Raw genomic sequence first — 24,709 nt, 5'->3', positions numbered from 1 at the left:
CTACACTCTCTCTCTTCTTGTCTAAATATTTCAAATCAGTTCACAAAATACTATATCTGTGAACAGAACTGAAATATGTGAAATAAGCATGTATTGCACAGGTGAGCTACACATGGTGATGAGTAACCTTGGCATCACCTGAAGAATAATTTTAGTAGATTGACAACGTTCCTATGATGACAGTCACAGGTGGTCTGGTGAACTACACATGGTGATGAGTAACCTTGACAACACCTGAAGAATCGTGTTAGCAGATTGACATCAATCCTATGATGTCAGTCACACACAACACCACTCACATAGTTGAGTACTAAAAACCCATCTCCATCCAGGCATTCATTTGCCTCATTTATTCCAATAGAGTGAGACAGTGCATCTTTTATTACAGTAGTAGTGGGGTGGGTAACCTTTGTGATGTGCATCAGCTAGGGATGCTTTGGGGTCAGAACAGTAGAACAGTCATTGAGTTGGAGACGGTAAGAGTTGGGTCATAAAACAATACTGTACAACATGCTGCAATCACAAATATTTCCTGTCTACAAATACAGCTGAGAGAGACAGCATGATAAAGGTACAGAACAGGAGCCTGGTGCACTGCACTGTACAGTACAAGTACGGACTGATACGCTGTCTGTCGTGACGGCTGTTAAGACCACTGGACATGCAAGTTGTGGCAGAATTTCAGATGCAGGAAGTGCGACATCCACACGTTTATGGTCTCTTGGTGCTCCACTTTTCTGTTTCTCAAAGGAAGGGTTTTAGGGGTGGACGAGTCAGAGGACAGTCTTAGCCGTGGGTTGTGACGGAGATCCCGGCCGGTCGGAACTTCATCTCAGTGAAGGGAATGGACGAGTCTTTGCCCTGCCAGTCTATCCACACCACACCCTATAACACAGCACAAGCAGTTGAGTTACGTTCATTTAGTAGATTAAGTTGAGTTGACAAAACTTCAAATCAGTTACATTAGTTGATAGGAGTTGATAGCAGATGACACATCTTCAAATAAGAAGTCTGTTCAAGTCATAGAGATAGATAAAGGACTCTAGTGCCTAAAAGCCCGTTTTAGCTTGGGCATCATCATTGAGAAATTTCACCATTTTGAAGTAGTCAACTGGGTGGGACTTCCTATGGGCTAATGAAGGATCACATAATTCCATCTGAGGGATCAGCCAATGAATTATACATGAGCAAACATTCCATAACTGCAGGTGGCAGTAATTCACAAACATTGGCTTTATACCTGTTCAAATAACACACTCCATGTGGCAGTATGCACCTTTTCAGTTTGTTTACCAACTCATATAAGTAGTAGGATTTTTTTTTTAACTAATTCAAAATGAAGATGGCCTTAATGGTGCTGCCCGTGTGCTCACAGATGCCATAATTGGACAGATACAAAGAAGGGTCCTCTATCATTCTCTATGGATCAAATTGAAACACTCGAGATGTGGTGCAGTGTTTATAGCATATCAACATTGGGGTGCTGTCTTGGAATAGCAAAGACCATGAAAGGTACTGTAATCAAAATGTCAAAGCAACGACAAAAGCACTTAGTGGGATGATACTGATACTAGTCGTACCTGGTTGTTGCTGCTGGTGCCATAGAGGCCGTTGAGGTTGGTCTTGTAGCAGTTTTTGTACCACCAGCCGCCCATGTAGGCCCTGGCACAGTGGATGCCCAGGGGGTGGGGTTCCTTGTCTCTGGTGGAGAATGGCCGCCCGTTGTGGTACCTCATGGAGTCACCTTATATACGTGATGGGGAAGAAAGAAAGAAGTACAATTCAGGATTTGTAGAGTGAGGGACCAATCCCACCCCCCAACTTCAGTAAAATGTTAACTTTAGTGAAATTATGTGAATGGGATTGACCTCGTATTGAATATTTGTTTGTGAGCTATTTGAGTTTTGGTTCGTCAACCTTAAGCACCTGCTTTGCTAGGCTCTGTCCTCACATTCTATCTTGGCTAGTGTACATTCTGCTCTGCTAGGCTCTGTCCTCACATTCTATCTTGGCTAGTGTACATTCTGCTCTGCTAGGCTCTGTCCTCACATTCTATCTTGGCTAGTGTACATTCTGCTCTGCTAGGCTCTGTCCTCACATTCTATCTTGGCTAGTGTACATTCTGCTCTGCTAGGCTCTGTCCTCACATTCTATCTTGGCTAGTGTACATTCTGCTCTGCTAGGCTCTGTCCTCACATTCTATCTTGGCTAGTGTACATTCTGCTCTGCTAGGCTCTGTCCTCACATTCTATCTTGGCTAGTGTACATTCTGCTCTGCTAGGCTCTGTCCTCACATTCTATCTTGGCTAGTGTACATTCTGCTCTGCTAGGCTCTGTCCTCACATTCTATCTTGGCTAGTGTACATTCTGCTCTGCTAGGCTCTGTCCTCACATTCTATCTTGGCTAGTGTACATCTTGCATTCCTTTCTCCTCTGTGTTCCGTTTCCCTTCCATCCCTCCCCTTTTACCTGCAGTGCCGGTGTATCCAGACACCTCGATGGCGTAGTGTTTGTCCTCTGAGTCGATGGTGAAGCTGGAGTAATGGGCGTAGGCCGTATCGTTGCCTGAACGCAGGTCCACTCTCAGGCTCACTGGGCCCATGCTGGTCAGGTTGTGAAGCAGCTCATTACCTGGATGGATGAGAGATAGAGAGAGAGACGACATCATTTAAAGCATATACTATGTACTCTATGTTCAAGCTGTGAGCTATGTAGAGTACATAGTGTAAGCTTTGGTAGTAGCCTCCCTGTTGATGCAGTTAGCATGGTTGGGGTCAATTTCATTTCAATGGTGAAGGTGCGTAAAGAAGGAGGAATTCGGATATGCCGTCATTGTTTTAGCATTACCCACAGAGTTTTTAAACTAAGGAGCTAAGGGCTCAATGTGCCAGTAAATCAGCACAATTAACTTTTTTGTATTTTTTTTTTTCAAATTTTCACCATCTTGGAGATTTACTGAAGCTAATGCAGATTCCAAACAAGAATAATGGAAACCACTGTATAATAGGACGAACTTAGCAAATGAGGTATTTGTGGTAAGTACATGGGGGCAGTCATCTTTATGCATGTCCTCTATTCAGTCAATTCAAGAAGTGGACTGAAATTCCTATTTAAAAATGTTCTCATAGAGAAGGATTAAAGAAAATTGGAAAATTAATTTCTGTTTACTTCCTAAATTTACTGAAATGATAATAGAAATGACCCCATCTCTGAACTACAGTTTCCTGTTTGTCCTCTTCTTCAGTGGATCAGTAGCATTGAGCCAAACCTTACCGAGCCAGAACTCCTCGCTGAGGTTTCCAAAGCCGTTAGTGTAGTCACTCCAGGTTCTGAAGAAATCTGTCTTCCCGTTCATTCTCCTCTGGAACACCTACAGTATGCAACACATTCACAAAGCTGATATTGGAAACAGACAGACTCACCATAGAAAATAAATATGCATAGATGTCCCACATTTATAGCCATTCTACCATTCCCCCACGTACTATGTCCAACAAAATTCAGCTATTCAAAAGGAAATGTGATTGTCAACCTTTGGAATCAGATGGCTGATGATTCAATCCCATTCAAACCCATGAGAGAGAGAGAAGCCTGTATGTTACCGTCCAGCCGCCTCCCTCAGTCTCCATGTCACAGTAGACTCTGACTGCCTTCCCTTCCTTGCCCTCTGGGTATAGATCCACCTCTCCTGACTGGAGCGCTCCGTTCAGCAGCTCCTGGGAACACTCCGTGGGGAACGGGAAGCGCAGTTTTCCTGAGCCGAGGGGGTACAATTACTATAAGATTACTATACAATTACTATAAGATTACTATACAATTACTATACAAATACTATATAAGTACTATACAATTACTATATAATTACTATAAGATTACTATACAATTACTATACGATTACTATATAATTACTATATGATTACTATACAATTACTATACGATTACTATACAATTACTATAAGATTACTATATACTTACTATACGGTTACTATACAATTACTATAAGATTACTATACAATTACTATAAGATTACTATACAATTACTATAACATTACTATAACATTACTATACAATTACTATAAGATTACTATACAATTACTATATGATTACTATATGATTACTATACAATTACTATAAGATTACTATTCAATTACTATTCAATTACTATACGATTACTATACAATTACTATACAATTACTATAAGATTACTATACAATTACTATACAATTACTATACGATTACTATAACATTACTATACCATTACTATATTCTCTTATAAAAGATAAGTAACCCTGCTCCCTTGAGTTGATGAAATGGAGAGACTCATGTGCAAAGTACATTTTCGAAATTCACTGCTGGTCTGTAACACCTACCTGTGATAAACTCAGTGGTGACAATAGATGTGTACTGCCCCTCTCTCTCTCCCTGTACCAGCACTGTGTACTTAGACATAGAGAACAGTCCAGTGAGCTTGTACTCTGTCACCGTGGAGTCCAGAATCACCTCCTGGGGAGATAGAGGACCAGAGAAACAGATGTTTGAAACTGTTTTACCTCATGCACTGTTGTTTCACCTCATATAGTCCGTCCCAAAGGGCACCCTATTTCCTATATAGTGCACTACTTTTGACTATGGGCCCTGGTTAAAAGTAGTACACTATACGAATATGGTCATTTGGGACGCAACATTGTATACAGTTGCAGGATTTTCATTTGATAGTATTTATTTATTTATTTTGGTATTTGAGGTTTAAAAAGTCTTCTGAAGTTTGTAATTTCCACTTTGAAATTTCAGACTTGATTTTCCCTTAAGAAAAAATGTATCAGCCCTTATAAAAATGTCAATTTCTTATAATAAATATAATTCACAGTTTCTGTTGCGGCAGGATTATTTTCCTGTTGTAGCAAACTGGCTCAAATGAAGATCCTACATCTGTAGCATTGGTATACAATATAGTAGCAGTATAGTTGTGGTATTAAGTTCACACGAATGTATCATGTGAGGAATAAAGCTCACCTTGACCTCCTCTCCTGCCGTCTGATAGGTCACTCTGTATCTGCTGAACGCAACACTGGGGGATTTCCATGATACCACAGCAGAACGAGCGCCCACCTCCCCGGCCTTTACAGCTGAAGGACAAACCATCACACATACAGGTACTTTCTGGTTCTTTTCCCTAAGCAGCAGGACCTCAGAAATACCGACGTGTCGGGAATAGAGGTCGTTTGGAGCACTGAAATGTTTGTAACTTTGACCGGTCAGTCGGTAACTCTGAGCTTCAAATCTTTGAGGTTCTACACTGTAGTTACATGTGATGTTGTGCATGTCAGTGTGTTTCCCCCCTGTGTACTCACCACTGGCAGTTGTGAAGGTGGTAGTGATGGCTGTGCTCTGCAGACTGTCTTTCTGGCTCAGGGCTTTGACTGTGTACAGGGTGGCTCTCTGCAGCCCTCTCAGCTGCTGCTCTACTGAGTTACCAGACACCATCACTGTCACTGTTACATTAGGAGCTGTGGGAGAGACGAGGGAGGAGGGACAGGGAATGCAGCTTAGGCTGAATCACAGCTTGGAACGTGAGTAGAACAGTATACAATGTACAGGTGTAGTTATACTAGCTATGGTACATAGTATATACTACATGAGGTTGGTGGCACCTTAATTGGGAAGGACGGGCTCGTGGTAATGACTGGAGCAGTTCCTATGTGTTTGATGCCATTCCCTTTGCTCCGTTCCAGCCACTGTTATGAGTCGTCCTCCCCTCTGCAGCCTCCACTGGTCTACAGTGCCTTCTGAAAGTATTCAGACCCCTTGACTTTTTCCACATATAGTTACGTTACAGCCTTATTATAAAATTGATTCAATAGTTTTTTCCCTAATCAATCTACACACAATACCCCATAATGACAAAACAAAAATATATATATATTTTTTTGCTAATTTATATATATATATATATACAAAATATTAAAATATATAAATATATATATATATATCACATTTACATAAGTATTCAGACCCTTTACTCAGTACTTTGCTGAAGCAACTTGGGTCTGACGCTACAACCTTGGGTCTGACGCTACAACCTTGGGTCTGACGCTACAACCTTGGGTCTGACGCTACAAGCTTGGCACACTTGTTTTTGGGGAGTTTCTGTCAGGTTTGATTGGGAACGTTTCTGCACAGCTATTTTCAGGTCTCTCCAGAGATGTTCGATCGGGTTCAAGTCCGGGCTCTGGCTGGGCCACTCAAGGACATTCAGAGACTTGTCCTGAAGCCAATCCTGAATTGTTTTGGCTGTGTGCTTAGGGTTGTTGTCCTGTTGGAAGGTGAACCTTCACCCCAGTCTGAGGTCCTGAGCGCTCTGGAGCAGGTTTTTATCAAGGTTCTCTCTGTACTTTGCTCCGTTAATCTTTTCCTTGATCCTGACTAGTCTCCCAGTCCCTGCCGCTGAAAACATCCCCATAGCATGATTCTTCCACCAACATGCTTCACCGTAGGGATGGTGCCAGGTTTCCTCCGGATGTGACGCTTGTCATTCAGGCCAAAGAGTTAAATCTTGGTTTCATCAGACCAGAGAATCTTGTTTCTCATGGTCTGAGAGTCTTTAGGTGCCTTTTGGCAAACTCCAAGCGGGCTGTCATGTGCCTTTTACTGAGGAGTGGCTTCCGTCTGGCCACTCTACCATAAAGGCCTGATTGGTGGAGTGCTGCAGAGATGGTTGTCCTTCTGGAAGGTTCTCCCATCTCCACAGAGGAACTCTGGAGTTCTGTCAGAGTGACCATCGGGTTCTTGGTCACAACCCTGACCAAGGCTCTTTTCCCCCGATTGCTCAGTTTGGTCAGGTGGCCAGCTCTAGAAAGAGTCTTGGTGATTCCAAATTCTTAATTTAAGAGTGATGGAGGCCACTGTGTTCTTGGGGATCTTCAATGCTGCAGACAGTTTTTGGTACCCTTCCCCAGATCTGTGCCTCGACACAATCCTGTCTCGGAGCTCTATGGACAATTCCTTTGACCTCATGGCTTGGTTTTTGCTCTGACATGCACTGTCAACTGGGACCTTAGACAGGTGTGTGCCTTTCCAAATCATGTCCAACCAATTTAATTTACCACAGGTGAACTCAAATCAAGTTGTTTTAGTCTTTATTTAACTAGGATGTTCAATGGAAATAGGATGCACCTGAGCTCACTTTCGATTCTCATAGCAAAAAATTCTAAAAAACCTGTTTTCACTTAGTCATTATGTGGTATTGTGTGTAGATTGCTGAGGATTTTTTATTTATTTAATACATTTTAGAATATGGCTGTAACGTAACAAAATGTGGGAAAAGTCAAGGGGTCTGAATACTTTCTGAAGGAACTGGATACCTATAGTTATACTACTGTATGTATGTTCACCGTATCTTTTCATCAGGAAATGATACCACACTCACTTTTTGCAGACTCATAACTGATGATGAAGCGGTCTACTTGGCCCATGGCGGGGGTCCATTGCAGCACTGCCTTGGTATCTGTTACGTTAATTGCTTGGAGAACAGTTGGAGGGGCAGGTACTGCAGTCCAAAGACAATGTGTTTTACATGGTGAATTTAGCTAAATAACAATTATTTTTATGCCTTTATGTCATGTTTTAAAACACATTGTTGTCATTTTGCAGGGCAAGACAACTGAAACTGTGGGTAAAAATAAGGCAAATACACTCTGGATCGTTCTGCACGTCCAAAGCAGAATGCATGATGATGTACTGTAATGGTGAGTTGCTACAGCACATTAGATCTAGGTAAGTGTGGTGATCACCTGTGGTCATGATGGCAATGAGGGGATCACTCTCTCTCTTCCCCATAGTGGACATCACACTGACCTCGTACGTGGCCCCTGAGGACAGCTTGGACAGAGACACCTGGGACTGCAGGGAATCCACAGACACGGAACCACTCTCTCCTGTCAGGATGACAGACACAGAACCACTCTCTCCTGTCAGGATGACAGACACGGAACCACTCTCTCCTGTCAGGATGACAGACAGACACAGAACCACTCTCTCCTGTCAGGATGACAGACACAGAACCACTCTCTCCTGTCAGGATGACAGACACAGAACCACTCTCTCCTGTCAGGATGACAGACACAGAACCACTCTCTCCTGTCAGGATGACAGACACAGAACCACTCTCTCCTGTCAGGATGACAGACACGGAACCACTCTCTCCTGTCAGGATGACAGACACGGAACCACTCTCTCCTGTCAGGATGACAGACAGACACAGAACCACTCTCTCCTGTCAGGATGACAGACACAGAACCACTCTCTCCTGTCAGGATGACAGACATACTCTAGACACAGAACCACTCTCTCCTGTCAGGATGACAGACAGACACAGAACCACTCTCTCCTGTCATGATGACAGACATACTGTAGACACAGAACCACTCTCTCCTGTCATGATGACAGACATACTGTAGACACAGAACCACTCTCTCCTGTCATGATGACAGACATACTGTAGACACAGAACCACTCTCTCCTGTCATGATGACAGACATAATGTAGACACAGAACCACTCTCTCCTGTCATGATGACAGACATACTGTAGACACAGAACCACTCTCTCCTGTCATGATGACAGACATACTGTAGACACAGAACCACTCTCTCCTGTCATGATGACAGACATACTGTAGACACAGAACCACTCTCTCCTGTCATGATGACAGACATACTATAGACACAGAACCACTCTCTCCTGTCATGATGACAGACAGACACAGAACCACTCTCTCCTGTCAGGATGACAGACAGACACAGAACCACTCTCTCCTGTCAGGATGACAGACATACTGTAGACACAGAACCACTCTCTCCTGTCAGGATGACAGACATAATGTAGACACAGAACCACTCTCTCCTGTCATGATGACAGACATACTGTAGACACAGAACCACTCTCTCCTGTCATGATGACATACATTCTGTAGACACAGAACCACTCTCTCCTGTCAGGATGACAGACAGACACAGAACCACTCTCTCCTGTCATGATGACAGACATACTGTAGACACAGAACCACTCTCTCCTGTCATGATGACAGACAGACACAGAACCACTCTCTCCTGTCATGATGACAGACACACTGTAGACACAGAACCACTCTCTCCTGTCATGATGACAGACATACTGTAGACACAGAACCACTCTCTCCTGTCATGATGACAGACATACTGTAGACACAGAACCACTCTCTCCTGTCATGATGACAGACACACTGTAGACAGCACCACTCTCTCCTGTCATGATGACAGACATACTGTAGACACAGAACCACTCTCTCCTGTCATGATGACAGACACACTGTAGACAGCACCACTCTCTCCTGTCATGATGACAGACATACTGTAGACACAGAACCACTCTCTCCTGTCATGATGACAGACACACTGTAGACAGCACCACTCTCTCCTGTCATGATGACAGACATACTGTAGACACATAACCACTCTCTCCTGTCATGATGACAGACATACTGTAGACACAGAACCACTCTCTCCTGTCATGATGACAGACATACTGTAGACACAGAACCACTCTCTCCTGTCATGATGACAGACATAATGTAGACACAGAACCACTCTCTCCTGTCATGATGACAGACATACTGTAGACACAGAACCACTCTCTCCTGTCATGATGACAGACATACTGTAGACAGAACCACTCTCTCCTGTCATGATGACAGACATACTGTAGACACAGAACCACTCTCTCCTGTCATGATGACAGACATACTGTAGACACAGAACCACTCTCTCCTGTCATGATGACAGACATACTGTAGACACAGAACCACTCTCTCCTGTCATGATGACAGACATACTGTAGACACAGAACCACTCTCTCCTGTCATGATGACAGACATACTGTAGACACAGAACCACTCTCTCCTGTCATGATGACAGACATACTGTAGACACAGAACCACTCTCTCCTGTCATGATGACAGACACATAACCCACTCTCTCCTGTCATGATGACAGACATACTGTCGACACAGAACCACTCTCTCCTGTCATGATGACAGACATACTGTCGACACAGAACCACTCTCTCCTGTCATGATGACAGACATACTGTAGACACAGAACCACTCTCTCCTGTCATGATGACAGACATACTGTAGACACAGAACCACTCTCTCCTGTCATGATGACAGACATACTGTAGACAGAACCACTCTCTCCTGTCATGATGACAGACATACTGTAGACAGAACCACTCTCTCCTGTCATGATGACAGACATACTGTAGACACAGAACCACTCTCTCCTGTCATGATGACAGACAGACACAGAACCACTCTCTCCTGTCAGGATGACAGACAGACACAGAACCACTCTCTCCTGTCATGATGACAGACATACTGTAGACACAGAACCACTCTCTCCTGTCATGATGACAGACATACTGTAGACAGAACCACTCTCTCCTGTCATGATGACAGACATACTGTAGACAGAACCACTCTCTCCTGTCATGATGACAGATATAGCATCACACTGGTCCTCAGGGGAAAACAAATGGCACCCTATTCCCTATTTGTCAAATGTAGTGCATCATAAAGGGAATCGGGTGCCATTTGGAACACCGGCCATGATTGACACTTAAACAGTGTCAGTGTTTGGGGATGACGAAGGTATTTTGACTGAACAGCTGATCTGTCATTCATTAATGGAGCACACAAGAATGCTACAAAAGTTGTGTCTTCCACTTGAATGATTCTGGTTAAGCCCTTGTGCTGACAAAAGGGGTGCGAATAAACTCTTTTTAAAGTGTTCAAAGTTTCATTACCTTGTCACTTATAGTAGTGTTTCCCAAACCTGGTCCTGCCCCACCTCGGGGGCACATTTATTTTCTTGCCCTAGCACTACACAGCGGATTCAAATACTCAACTCATTATCAAGAAGGGGCCCTAGAACCGAGTTTTGGAAACCCTGACTTAGAGGTAAATAACATGATAAAAGTTAAGGTAACAGTAACTTACCCGTGACTGAGTGAGAGTATGTGATTTTGAAGCCGGAGATTTTGTTCTTTGGTTTGGACCAGGACACAGAAAGAGAGGCTTCTGTCACGTTACTAAACACCAGCTCGGTGGGTGGCTCAGGCCCTGCATGGGGAAGAAAATGAATGAGGAAGAGGAGAGGTCAGAAGAGGATCTTTAAAGGAACCTCATAATCATTGTCTCCAGCACCACACCAGTGTCAACATATGCGAAAACAGGGTGTTTCTATATTCTGTGTGTTAAAAAGATGAGATGAAAGGTCCTATAAACTGCTTCTCTGTGACATCACAGGGTTGGATTAAAAGTAATACAAATGTGATTTTCTAAAGGAGTTTCTAGCCAGAAGGAGGGTATTTCCTTGCTCCCCAGGTCACAGTGAATGTCATAGTGTTTAAAACGGTCACCGTTTCAGCATTTTTTTACTTTATATTTTTTTCTACAAAATGTGGAAATGCACCGTTTTCACGTAGACACTGATATTGTGCTGGAGATAACGAACATGAGGTTGAAAAGTGGTGGAATTGCCCTTCAAGTGTGAAGGAAAAGGTTAAAAAGTCACTAAAGTCCCAGTAAATTTGAAGTATAGAAAATATAGATACAATGGGATATTCTGTTTCGAGACAAGTGATGATTTAGTGCAGCCACAGTTTAAATGAAAGAGAGACATGCAGGCTATCCAATACATGAACAAGCACATTGAATGAAAAGATACATTACTATAGGAGTTATTCATAAAAGGTTATGGTCAGATATTATGAATAAGCCTCTATGTGGGTTTGGTTCTCCTAATTACCTGTCATGGTGGTTACTCTGTGAATCTTGGAGCGGGATCCGGGAGTGGTGCCAAATATGTGCAGGGAGTATCGGGTCTGAGGTCGCAGGTTACTGAGCTCCACAGAGCGAACGCTGCCGGGGAGAACAACGGACACCCTCTTTGTGTGAGCTTTACCTCTGGAGCTACCGGGAGCTTTAGTGGGGAAAGCCACGGTTCCATTAGGGCTCTGTTTTCGGATCTCAATGGTGGTGTTGACGACTGCGGCTATTCTGTCCTCTTCCCCGAGAGCAGCTTCCTCCTCCGCCTCTTCCTCCTCATCTTCCTCGCCCTCTGCCCTGTGCTCTCTTCTGGACACAGTGAAGTTCTTAAACATGGCTGTCGGGGCCGACCATGTGAGGGTGAAGCCGTACGTGGTGATGTTCTGAACCTTCACAGAGCCAAGTCCGCTGCCCACTCCTGTTCCTGCTTTCTTGGTGGTGTTTTTGGAAGACTGGATAGTTGTTGTCTTGTTGCTGAGGACTTTGACTTCAGAGGTGGTCTCCACAGTGGTCATGTTCACAACATACTGACTCTTCCGTGGGACTGGCTTCCCTTTGCCTGACCCTGTCTTCACAGTAGTTTTAGATGTGCCTGAGGAGATGTCTGCCTCTGTCTTAATGTCCTTTGTAAGGGTGATCTTGCCCGTCCCAGCCTTAGTGCTATCAAAAGCCAATGACACCTTTGTAACGTTCATAGTCCCCTGAACTAATTTCACCTTTTTGACTGTTTTCTTTCCAGATGTTAGAGTCACATTCTTCTCAGCCAACGTCGACTGCTCCAGAGTCTCTTTTCCTGACCGGGTTTTGTTCACAAACGTCTTCACAGTGCTTTGGGTGACATTGGCTTGAGGTTGGTCTTGGAGGTTGTTAGCTTCAGCAATGGCTTTAGCTGCAGATTCCTCCTTTGCTGTTACTTTCAACTTCAGGTCAGGTTTAGACTGCTTCCTTATAACTGTCGTTTTGCCTTTGCTCTCTTGCTTTCTTCCTCCATGGTGTTTCAACAGAACCTGCCCGACGGTTGGTCGGCCCAGTCTAATCTTGGTAGCATTGGAATGGGTGGAGAGTTTACTTTTGGTTTTAGTGACAGTAACCCCTTGTTTGGCTTGTGTCTTGGTGAGGCCTGCTTTTACACTTGTGGTCACTTTTGTTTTGCTTTTGATGTCACCATCCTCTTTGGCGGCTGTAGGTTTCTTTTGCTCTGTTTTCTTCTGGAAGAGGATTTGGTCTGCCTTGGTCTTCTTCCCCTGCAGACTCTCCGTGATAGCATTGCTCTCAGGTGATACCTTCAACGCCACCGTCTCCACCGTTATCTGGATTTTGTCTTTGGTACTTTCTGGAGATGAGAGAAAAAGATATGTGCTCCAATAACCACACTAGCATACAAGTTAGAATGAAGGAATGTATATTGGGCGTGCATTCTACGTGGTGTGCTTGTGTGTGGCGACTGGAAGTTAACCTTAGATTATGAGGTGCTAGTGTGTCTCTAGCTGAATTGCAATAAAGAAAATCAGATGAAAGAAGACGAGTCAGATCAAATGAAGAAGGCACAGTAACTCACTTTTACTGCAGTCAGCTCCAGCTGTACATTTACTGCAGTCTAGACCAAGGAACCCTGGGAGGCAGACACACGTTCCCTTCTCACATTTACCATTCGCACTGCAGTCATTGGGACATGGGCCTTTGGAGCAGGAAGCACCTGGTAGGAAGGGGAAGAATGAAGTTATTATGTGAAAGAGGTTTGCGACTAGGAGGTTACGGTTATGTATAACTAAATAAGACCAGTCGTACATTTACTCTTCATGAGGGACATCTCTTTCTCCAGCCTGCCAACGCGTCCTTTCAGTGTTGCCATCTCAGCCACACATCCCCCGGTGCAGGAGGTAGGAACCAGACTGATGCGGTGGGTCAGGGTTAGAGGAAAGCCAGGCTTCAGCTTCAGCTCATGGGTCTGGGTCTGCTCCTTGGTGCGGTTGCTAGCGTTGCTCTGCGTGTCCTTGCTGATGCAGCCAGAGTCAGAAGTGATGAGCACCTTGATGGGGATGGGATGCGGCTGTGTGGGGGAGGGTTTGTCTTTGGTGGTGGTCTTTGGACCACTGGCTCTGAGAGGCTTGAGGGGGGTTGAAGGGGCTGGAAGAATGTGATTGGCTTCGGTTGGGCTTAAGGCTTTCAGAGTGGGCTTAGGGGTCTCTTTGGTGAGTTTGATGAGCTTGGCTGTTGAAGGATTAAGGAGGGTCAACGGGGCTGGATGTGTCTGATTGGCTGCAGTTGGGTTTAGGGCTTTCAAAGTGGGCTTAGGGGACTCTTTGGTGAGTTTGACGAACGTGGCTGTTGGAGCCTTGAGGGGGGTTGAGGGGGCTGGATGTGTCTGATTGGCTGCAGTTGGGCTTAGGGCTTTTGGAGTGAGCTTAGGGGTCTCTTTGGTGAGTTTGACGAGCGTGGCTGTTGGAGGTTTGAGGGGGGTTGAGGGGGCTGGATGTGTCTGATTGGCTGCAGTTGGGCTTAGGGCTTTCGGAGTGGGCTTTGCGGTCTCTTTGGTGAGTTTGACGAGCGTGGCTGTTGGAGGTTTGAGGGGGGTTGAGGGGGCTGGATGTGTCTGATTGGCTGCAGTTGGGCTTAGGGCTTTTGGAGTGGGCTTTGCGGTCTCTTTGGTGAGTTTGACGAGCGTGGCTGTTGGAGGTTTGAGGGGGGTTGAGGGGGCTGGATGTGTCTGATTGGCTGCAGTTGGGCTTAGGGCTTTTGGAGTGGGCTTTGCGGTCTCTTTGGTGAGTTTGACGAGCGTGGCTGTTGGAGGTTTGAGGGGGGTTGAGGGGGCTGGATGTGTCTGATTGGCTGCAGTTGAGTTTAGGGCTTTCGGAGTGGGCTTAGGGGTCTCTTTGGTGACTTTCACGAGCGTGGCTGCGGTTTTTGGTTTTGCGCGGGAGAGGGTGAGTAGGACGTAGGGTTTGGGTTCACTTCCTGTTCCTGTAGCGTTTCTTTTCTCATTGGTTACTGGAGTTTGAAGGGAGGGGAACGGGGTTAGCAGGAAGAGGAGGGCTAGAGAAAACAACATTTTGAGGCAGAATAGTGTTTGGAGGGTCCGAATTCCAACAGTTCTATAAACTCCTTCCCCAGTGTCTCAGTGGAGAGGAGGCTAGACAATCCACCAGGGTTATCCTACAGATGAAAAAGAAAAAAACAAGTCAGCCAAGATGTATACTCAGATTACAGTTTATTAACATATGCAAAGCCATTCTGGAACCAAGTCATAAAGTTAGGTTTGTGCTGTGGCCATTGGCCGTAGAGGTATGTAGTGACTACGAGCCAGAGGCTCAGCGGCACAACAGATAAGCACTGTGTTCACTACTAGTAGTATATTCTGCGGTGCTCTGTACATTTTCACTGGACGTTTCCGCTCTCCTTCTCCAACCACATACACTGAACCCTTTCCTCACTTTGCTCCTAAACTGTTTGTTTTTTTGCTCACTCTCCAGGTGAAGAAAGGGGCTATTATACCGTACAAACCCAACTACTTGTAGTAGCTCTCTCCTCAAGTCCTCCTTGAGGTCAAACCCCCACATCCAAACTGACAAAGATTATTTGGAATGCTTTCAATGAGAACATTATGCTTATCACAGGAGGTTGGTGGCACCTTAATTAGGGAGGACAGGCTGGTGGTAAAGGCTGGAGCGGAATCAGTGGCACATTTTTTTTATTAACCCATTTTGAGGAAAGATATATATATTTTTACAGCTTTTCTGTTACATATACCTACATTTTACGTATACATTTCGCATACACATTTTACATACATGGTACTTTTATATAAAGCAGTCACATAGCAATAGTACATTACCAAACATCAGCTCTTTAATCCCACCCCTCTGCCACTCTCAGCCCATCCCACCTATTACCATAGTCCACCCTCGATTGGTTTCCATATATTTTTCAATTGTTCTGTGATGTTTTACATATTTTTTAACCTTTCTAATTGTATAGTATCCACAGATTGTGAGCTAAAGATGAAAACCTTTCCTACGAGTATTATTATATTATTTGTTGACTATAGCTTTCCAAATCGCCAAACACTGCTATTTGTAAGATTCATTTAAACAAGCTACATAGGGGCAATACCAGAATAAATTATATATTGATTCTGTCTCTTCACAGCGAAATCTACAGAGCTGAGATTGTTGTATGCCCCATATGTATATAAACTCAGCAAAAAAAGAAACGTCCCTTTTTCAGGACCCTGTCTTTCAAAGATAATTCGTAGAAATCCAAATAACTTCACAGATCTTCATTGTAAAGGGTTTAAACACTGTTTCACATGCTTGTTCAATGAACCATAAACAATTAATGAACATGCACCTGTGGAATGGTCATTAAGACACTAACAGCTTACAGACGGTAGGCAATTAAGGTCACAGTTATGAAAACTTAGGACACTAAAGAGGCCTTTCTACTGACTCTGAAAAACACCAAAAGAAAGATGTCCATCCGAACATCACACCTGCGGTACAGGTACAGGATGGCAACAACAACTGCCCGAGTTACACCAGGAACGCACAATCCCTCCATCAGTGCTCAGACTGTCCGCGATAGGCTGAGAGAGGCTGGACTGAGGGCTTGTAGGCCTGTTGTAAGGCAGGTCCTCACCAGACATCACCGGCAACAACATCGCCTATGGGCACAAATCCACCGTTGCTGGACCAGACAGGACTGGCAAAAAGTGCTCTTCACTGACGAGTTGCGGTTTTGTCTCACCACGGGTGATGGTAGGATTCACGTTTATCGTCGAAGGAATGATCGTTACACCGAGGCCTGTACTCTGGAGCGGGATTGATTTGGAGGTGGAGGGTCCGTCGTGGTCTGGGGCGGTGTGTCACAGCATCATCGGACTGAGCTTGTTGTCATTGCAGGCAATCTCAACGCTGTGCGTTACAGGGAAGACATCTTCCTCCCTCATGTGGTACCCTTCCTGCAGGCTCATCCTGACATGACCCTCCAGCATGACAATGCCACCAGCCATACTGCTCGTTCTGTGCATGATTTCCTGCAAGACAGGAATGTCAGTGTTCTGCCATGGCCAGCGAAGAGCCCGGATCTCAATCCCATTGAGCACGTCTGGGACCTGTTGGATCGGAGGGTGAGGGCTAGGGCCATTCCCCCCAGAAATGTCCGGGAACTTGCAAGTGCCTTGGTGGAAGAGTGGAGTAACATCTCACAGCAAGAACTGGCAAATCTGGTGCAGTCCATGAGGAGGAGATGCACTGCAGTACTTAATGCAGCTGGTGGCCACACCAGATACTGACTGTTACTTTTGTTAGTATTCCATTTCTGTTAGTCACATGTCTGTGGAACATGTTCAGTTTATGTTGTTCAGTTTGTGTCTCAGTTGTTGAATCTTGTTATGTTCATACAAATATTTACACGTTAAGTTTGCTGAAAATAAATGCAGTTGACAGTAAGAGGACGTTTCTTTTTTGCTGAGTTTATATATATATACAGTGGGGAGAACAAGTATTTGATACACTGCCGATTTTGCAGGTTTTCCTACTTACAAAGCATGTAGAGGTCTGTAATTTTTATCATAGGTACACTTCAACTGTGAGAGACGGAATCTAAAACAAAAATCCAGAAAATCACATTGTATGATTTTTAAATAATTAATTTGCATTTTATTGCATGACATAAGTATTTGATACATCAGAAAAGCAGAACTTAATATTTGGTACAGAAACCTTTGTTTGCAATTACAGAGATCATACGTTTCCTGTAGTTCTTGACTAGGTTTGCACACACTGCAGCAGGGATTTTGGCCCACTCCTCCCTACAGATCTTCTCCAGATCCTTCAGGTTTCGGGGCTGTCGCTGGGCAATACGGACTTTCAGCTCCCTCCAAAGATGTTCTATTGGGTTCAGGTCTGGAGACTGGCTAGGCCACTCCAGGACCTTGAGATGCTTCTTACGGAGCCACTCCTTAGTTGCCATGGCTGTGTGCTTTGTGTCGTTGTCATGCTGGAAGACCCAGCCACGACCCATCTTCAATGCTCTTACTGAGGGAAGGAGGTTGTTGGCCAAGATCTCGCGATACATGGCCCCATCCATCCTCCCCTCAATACGGTGCAGTCGTCCTGTCCCCTTTGCAGAAAAGCATCCCCAAAGAATGATGTTTCCACCTCCATGCTTCACGGTTGGGATGGTGTTCTTGGGGTTGTACTCAATACTTCTTCTTCCTCCAAACACGGCGAGTGGAGTTAGACCAAAAAGCTCTATTTTTGTCTCATCAGACCACATGACCTTCTCCCATTCCTCCTCTTGATCATCCAGATGGTCATTGGCAAACTTCAGACAGGCCTGGACATGCACTGGCTTAAGCAGGGGGACCTTGCGTGCGCTGCAGGATTTTAATCCATGACGGCGTAGTGTGTTACTAATGGTTTTCTTTGAGACTGTGGTCCCAGCTCTCTTCAGGTCATTGACCAGGTCCTGCCGTGTAGTTCTGGGCTGATCCCTCACCTTCCTCATGATCATTGATGCCCCACGAGGTGAAATCTTGCATGGAGCCCCAGACCGAGGGTGATTGACCGTCATCTTGAACTTCTTCCATTTTCTAATAATTGCGCCAACAGTTGTTTCCTTCTCACCAAGCTGCTTGCCTATTGTCCTGTAGCCCATCCCAGCCTTGTGCAGGTCTACAATTTTATCCCTGATGTCCTTACACAGCTCTCTGGTCTTGGCCATTGTGGAGAGGTTGGAATCTGTTTGATTGAGTGTGTGGACAGGTGTCTTTTATACAGGTAACGAGTTCAAACAGGTGCAGTTAATACAGGTAATGAGTGGAGAACAGGAGGGCTTCTTAAAGAAAAACTAACAGGTCTGTGAGAGCCGGAATTCTTACTGGTTGGTAGGTGATCAAATACTTATGTCATGCAATAAAATGCAAATTAATTACTTAAAAATCATACAATGTGATTTTCTGGATTTTTGTTTTAGATTCCGTCTCTCATAGTTGAAGTGTACCTATGATAAAAATTACAGACCTCTACATGCTTTGTAAGTAGGAAAACCTGCAAAATCGGCAGTGTATCAAATACTTGTTCTCCCCACTGTATATATATATATATATATATATATATATATTGCATTCTGTTGGTGGCAACTTTTACATAATAATTTAAATGGAAAATCTCTAAGTGTTGAATCAAGTATTTTGTGTACCAGTTCATAAACCATGTGTCAATGGAATTGGTACAAAGAAAATCTCTTCCCATTTATTTTGCAACCTGTATGACGCAGCTGTCAACATTTTTGTCCTCAAAAGAAACTGATGTATTTGTCTATTTATGCCAATTCCTTTCATCCAATTTGTATATTTAATATATGGCAGGAAAACAAGTTCCCTTGCAAGATTCCACTTGCCTCCATTTTTGTGGTAGTGCTGCAATCAGTTGGTTGTAAATTTGGATTGAGCAGATATTCCCATATATTTTCGACAGCTGCATATGTGACATAACTCCTCCGTTTCTATTCATAATATCATTAATACATATAATAACATTTTTAAAAAATTTTCACATAAAGAATATTTTTTTATTAGTCAGTATGTTTGAGTTTAACCATAACATTTGTTGTAATATTTGTTTGATCTTTTCTGGAGGATAAAACTGAAATTGTAACCATCTTTGTATGGCTTGTTAAAGAAAGGTCAATACTTTAAACAACATTTCATTTTCAATTAGTTGGAAATGAGAAGTTGTAATCTGTATAAAGGCAAAAAGGTAATTTTTTTAACAAAGGATGAGCCTTTCTTAATAATCTACTGGAGAACCATTTTGGGTTTAGTGTAATTTATGTATGAGTGAAGCTTTTAGTGAGAGGTTTAAAGCTTTAATATTTAACAATTTTAGCCCCCCAAACTCATATTCATTATATAAATAGGCACGTTTCATTTTGTCTGGCTTAGCATTCCAAATAAAATGAAATATTTTCTGCTCATATGATTTAAAAAATGATTTGTCTAGAGTAGGCAGTGCCATTAGTAAGTAAGTCAACTTTGATAAAACCAAAGAGTTAATCAATTTGTTTTCCATAAAAAGACAAGAATTTACATGGTTTCAGAATTGTATCTGTTTTTGCTAAGTTTCTATTGAAATTGATTGTGGGTAATGACATTGTTTTTTACATGTGAATACCAAGGTTGTCTACTTCACCATCCACCCATTAAAGTGGTAAACTACAAGGTAGTGTAAACAATGTATTTTTTAACGATCCAATACGTAATATGGTACACTTGTCATAATTAGGTTTTAGTCCAGAGAGGCTAGAAAAGTGATCAAGATTTTAAATGAGACTGTGCAGGGATCCAGATTGTGGACTTAAGAAAAAACTTGAGTCATCGGCATGCATTGACACTTTTGTTTTTATCCCCTGGATTTCTAATCCTTTGATGTTCTTGTTGGACATAATTTTAATACCTAGCATTTCAATGGCCATAATAAATAGATATGAAGACAACGGACAGCCTTGTTTTACTCCTCTTAAAAGCTCAATCCTTTCTGAGAAGTAACCATTATTTACTGTTTTACATCTGGGGTTGCTGTACATAACTGCAACTCATTGTATAAGAGATTTGCCGAAATTAAAGTAAGCCAGGCATTTATTTATAAATTCTAGTCGTACTTTATCAAACGCCTTTTCAAAATCTGCTATGAAGACCAGGTCTGGTATCTTTGATGTTTCATAATGTTCAATTGTTTCAAGTAATTGCCGTATATTATCTCCAATATATTATCCATGTAAAAAAAACTGTCTGATCAGGATGAACAATATCTGGTAAAACCTGTGCTATGCATTTCGCCCAGATTTTCGATCACAACATTGAAGTGTAAGAGGCCTCCAGTTTTTTAAATGGGTGGAATGTTATAATATACATCAAACTCATGATTTCAAATTTTTTTTGTATGCCATTCCATTTACTCCGTTCCAGACATTATTGTGAGCCGTCCTCCCCTCAGCAGTCTCCACTGATGCTTAGTACAGTACAGTTACAGTTAAAGAGCTTGGGCAAGCAAGGGAATATCTGGAAAGCATTTTACACACAGACATCGATACTCTGAAATAACAAATATTTCTCTCACTGGATGGCCAACTCCAATGGCTGATTAAATGATAAGGCCAGGTCACTTCCTAGGCTAGCAAGTTACTTAATGTTGTAGTAGGAAAAAGGTGTCAGGACTGAGAACTGAGACCTAGAGGGTCCTGCTGCCCTGTCGGTGGTGAGGCTGTGCAGAGGTGGAACAGAGCCTTACTGTATGCTGCTCACTGTGCGTCTTTGACTAACGAATGTCTTACATCATCTGCACCCGCGCCTTATGAAAACCACCAGGAGAAATATGCTCAGATGAAATGTATTTCATAAAACTCAGGGGAATGAAATGAATGAGGAAACACATAGTTATGCAGTAGCTAGTACATTAGGAGCATACAGAGCATCTGTAATATAATGACATTTATGAAGGGTGTGCACAACTACTGTGTTAAATGATTTATTATTTACTAATCATTTATAGATTGTTTATCATTTTTTTTGGGACAGTTTTGTGGCTACTGATAAAGCGTTACTAAAACACCCAGACTACAACCATGCTTCTCACCACTATTCATGCATTGATGTTCCATTGTACTGTACCTCAACTAATTACATGTACAACTAAGTTCTGAAATTAGATTACAACTCATTAGTAAGTACGTTAACTTTTTGTAATTGGAGAACAATACTAGTAAATTCATGACTATTAACATTAGTACTGACTTGGAATGAAGTAGATCATTGATCATTCAGCACCGGCCTCTCTTCTCACATACCCCACAGATTTAAGAACATAGACTGATGAGGACCATATTTCATTGTATTTCATTGTATTTAAAATGTACTATTCCTATGACTTTATTTAACTATAGATGCTTGACTCTATGGTATTTTAATTGTTCATTCATTAATAAAAAAACGTTTGAATAACATGATCATCCATCCATAAGTTTGTATGAAAAGGTGAAACTTACCAGGACAATAATTCCCTCCTGTGATTTAGTGTGTATCAGTCTTTTGCACCTCATATAGACTTCTGCCCAGGCATGAAGGAGGGAGGAGGAAAGAGGAGAGAGAGAGAGAGCTAGAGAAAGAGAGAGAGCGTGAGAGAGAGAAAGGACCACCACTAGAAAGAGGGTAAAGTCTGCTCCTACTTATAAACGCCCCACCCCAGAATCCCCTCAACCCCCTCCACCTACCCCCCTCATTGAAACTCTTGCAGCCTTCATGTAAAATATTTGATTAGGATATGTGTCAAAACCTGAGGTCATCTTTAGATTTAGTTTGACTGGTTTAGATTTGTGGCCATTCTGTGCCTGCTACTCTGCACTACACTTACATCTACATATCACGGTCAACAGGTGTTGTTTTTTACTCAGCGTCATCAAACCTGATGTATTACAGCCATCAATAGAAGAAAGCCTGGTCCAGATACCATCCTCTAGTCTCTAAGACTAGGGCCTTGTTCAGTCAGGAAAATGTTTAGCTAGAGTGTGAAATAACAACACTACTGCATATTTAGCACACACCCCCACAGCCCCCGCAGGGCATGGGGGCCCACAACCCCTCTCCGCCCCCCAAAATAATAATAGTCATGTTTTTTTGGGGGGGGGGTGGGTTGGGGTTTGTGGTCCCCCCAGATAGCAAATGAACACGTCATAAGCAATGCAATGTTTTTTTGAATAACAGGAAATTTGCTTTAAAACTGCAAAATGTTCTCTGTGTTGAATAGCAGAATAGCTCTAAAACAGCAACATTTTCTCTCAGCCTCACGGCAAAATGTGTAGAATAGCATGAGATTAGCTATAAACCTGCACATTTCTCCCTGCCCCATTTTTGGTTCGAACCCTGCCTACAGTATTTGACTTTTCCTCTGAAACCTTCATACGGTTTTGATTGAATAGTGTTTCAGATTACCATGATGATGGGATACATACCATGATGCCGCAGGTATTGGCCGGCGAGCTGTGGCCACAGACCTGCAGTACTGTCTGTATGAATGGCGTGTCTGTTGGAGGTAATAGGATAGAACTACAGGGGTGTTATGTAAGTGACTGAATAGCTAGCAGATCTAACGGATGCTGTATGAAGGAGGCATTGCGTCTTTTACCCACATTACCACCCACCAGCCCACCTTTTGTAAACCACATACACACACTCACGTGCGCACGCCTGCACGCACACATATTTGCACAATCAAACACATTTGCGTACGCAGACACACAAACACACACACAGACACAGCACAAAATGGGCACAAACATACACAAATACCCCCCACACACCAACACCTACACAAACCTGAGTGGTTATCGTACAGTACAATGGATCTCTTTACACCTCCCTGCCTCTTGAAAACACTCCCGACACCAGAATGTCCCCCGGACCATTTTCAATGCCTTTATCTCAATGACCTGCACTGAAAACACACTGGAAACATACTGAAAACACACTGGAAACATACTGAAAACACACTGGAAACATACTGGAAAACTACAGCCTCAATATAATATCCCCCTTTTCTGTCATGTCCCCTATGGGTGAGACATCGCTACGTCCCTAATGGCACCCTAGTCCCTATGGGTGAGACATCGCTACGTCCCTAATGGCACCCTGGTCCCTATGGGTGAGACATCGCTACGTCCCTAATGGCACCCTAGTCCCTATGGGTGAGACATCGCTACGTCCCTAATGGCACCCTAGTCCCTATGTGATGCAGCCAATGACTCCAGTGATAAAATTAACTGGGTCAACCTCACACACGCTCCACATGGGTGGTCTGTTCTCAGCAGCGCCTCCATCTGGTGGCAACTTCCAACAGCGACTCTGCCCTCTCTCCCCATCTCTCGCTCTCTCCATCCACATCGTTCTCCCTCTCTCCATCACTCTCTCTCTCACTCTCTCCACCTCCCCATCTCTCTCTCTCCAAATCTGTCTCTCCTCTCTCTAACTCACCATGGACCACCCGCCAACTGCTGACCTTGCCTTGGCCTTTGGAGAATGGGTGAAACCAGACAGGCATGGCTGAATGCACTATAGTGTACATCACAAGCATGTCCCGCGGTTCTGGTTCAGCAGTCGACTGCTGCGACAGCACTTTGGGAAGCTTTGATTAGAGATCTTGTGGTGAAGGAAGATGTCAGTCGTTTTATCTGTACTGACGTCATTGTTATTATCGAGGCCTACTGAATGGGACCAATGACTACTCTTAATTGTGAATATGCCTACTACTTTGTTCTTGGCCTAGTTATTGGGAATCCATTTTTGTGTGGAATGTTTATACAACTAATGTGAATACAGCATCATCCAACTTCTGACACATACCAAACAGTCTGGCATTGTATAACATGTGACGAACCACAGAGGTTTGATCAAGGTCAAAAGGACAATTGACAGGTAATGACATTCTATGTAGATGATATTGTATATAGAGAAACACACCTTAGCGTTTACTGTACAGTAGCATTAACACAGACAGCCTGGGAGATGCCAGGATGCAAATTCTAGATTCAAACCATTTAGGAGAAAAAAATAAACATGTATGAATTTGAGATGTGCTGAAGGTGTTAGTCGAGAAACAGTTAAATAAGGTATGTCTGAAGTGAAAATGTGAGATGTTGAGGTATGTGTGTATTTGCTTACCCTTTATTGATTCACGTTTAATGAGAAGTCTGATGTCAAAAACAGTACGGCCATTGACCTGGCTATGATTGAAGTGATGGCCAGTACTCCCATGCTGCTTACATTGGAACAGGGTTCTGACATTAAAATAATATC

General features: G+C 43.3%; 1 protein-coding gene across 4 annotated transcripts; it reads right to left on the bottom strand.

Moving 5' to 3' along the window:
* Positions 1–321: 321 nt before the first annotated feature.
* On the bottom strand, positions 322–24,709 carry tnxba (tenascin XBa). Of its 4 annotated transcripts, none has more exons than XM_071396083.1 (17): positions 24,575–24,709; positions 22,870–24,435; positions 21,907–22,016; positions 13,651–15,015; positions 13,421–13,558; positions 11,843–13,195; positions 11,032–11,154; positions 7,791–7,934; positions 7,427–7,546; positions 5,352–5,507; positions 5,014–5,126; positions 4,371–4,503; positions 3,603–3,754; positions 3,274–3,370; positions 2,470–2,631; positions 1,581–1,744; positions 322–885 (listed from the first exon to the last, which is right to left on the bottom strand). In XM_071396083.1, exons 4-17 carry the CDS (start codon positions 14,909–14,911, stop codon positions 787–789), a joined length of 4,215 nt encoding a protein of 1,404 aa, XP_071252184.1. In that variant the 5' UTR covers positions 14,912–15,015; positions 21,907–22,016; positions 22,870–24,435; positions 24,575–24,709; the 3' UTR covers positions 322–786. The 4 variants fall into 4 exon arrangements, with proteins under 4 accessions (XP_071252184.1, XP_071252186.1, XP_071252185.1 ...); XM_071396085.1 differs by having other exon boundaries at positions 21,907–21,968; XM_071396084.1 differs by having other exon boundaries at positions 22,870–22,963.

This window comes from Salvelinus alpinus, chromosome 4 (assembly GCF_045679555.1).
Source record: "Salvelinus alpinus chromosome 4, SLU_Salpinus.1, whole genome shotgun sequence".
In the NCBI taxonomy this organism is placed as follows: domain Eukaryota; kingdom Metazoa; phylum Chordata; class Actinopteri; order Salmoniformes; family Salmonidae; genus Salvelinus; species Salvelinus alpinus.
This window is presented reverse-complemented; position numbering and strand designations above follow the sequence as displayed.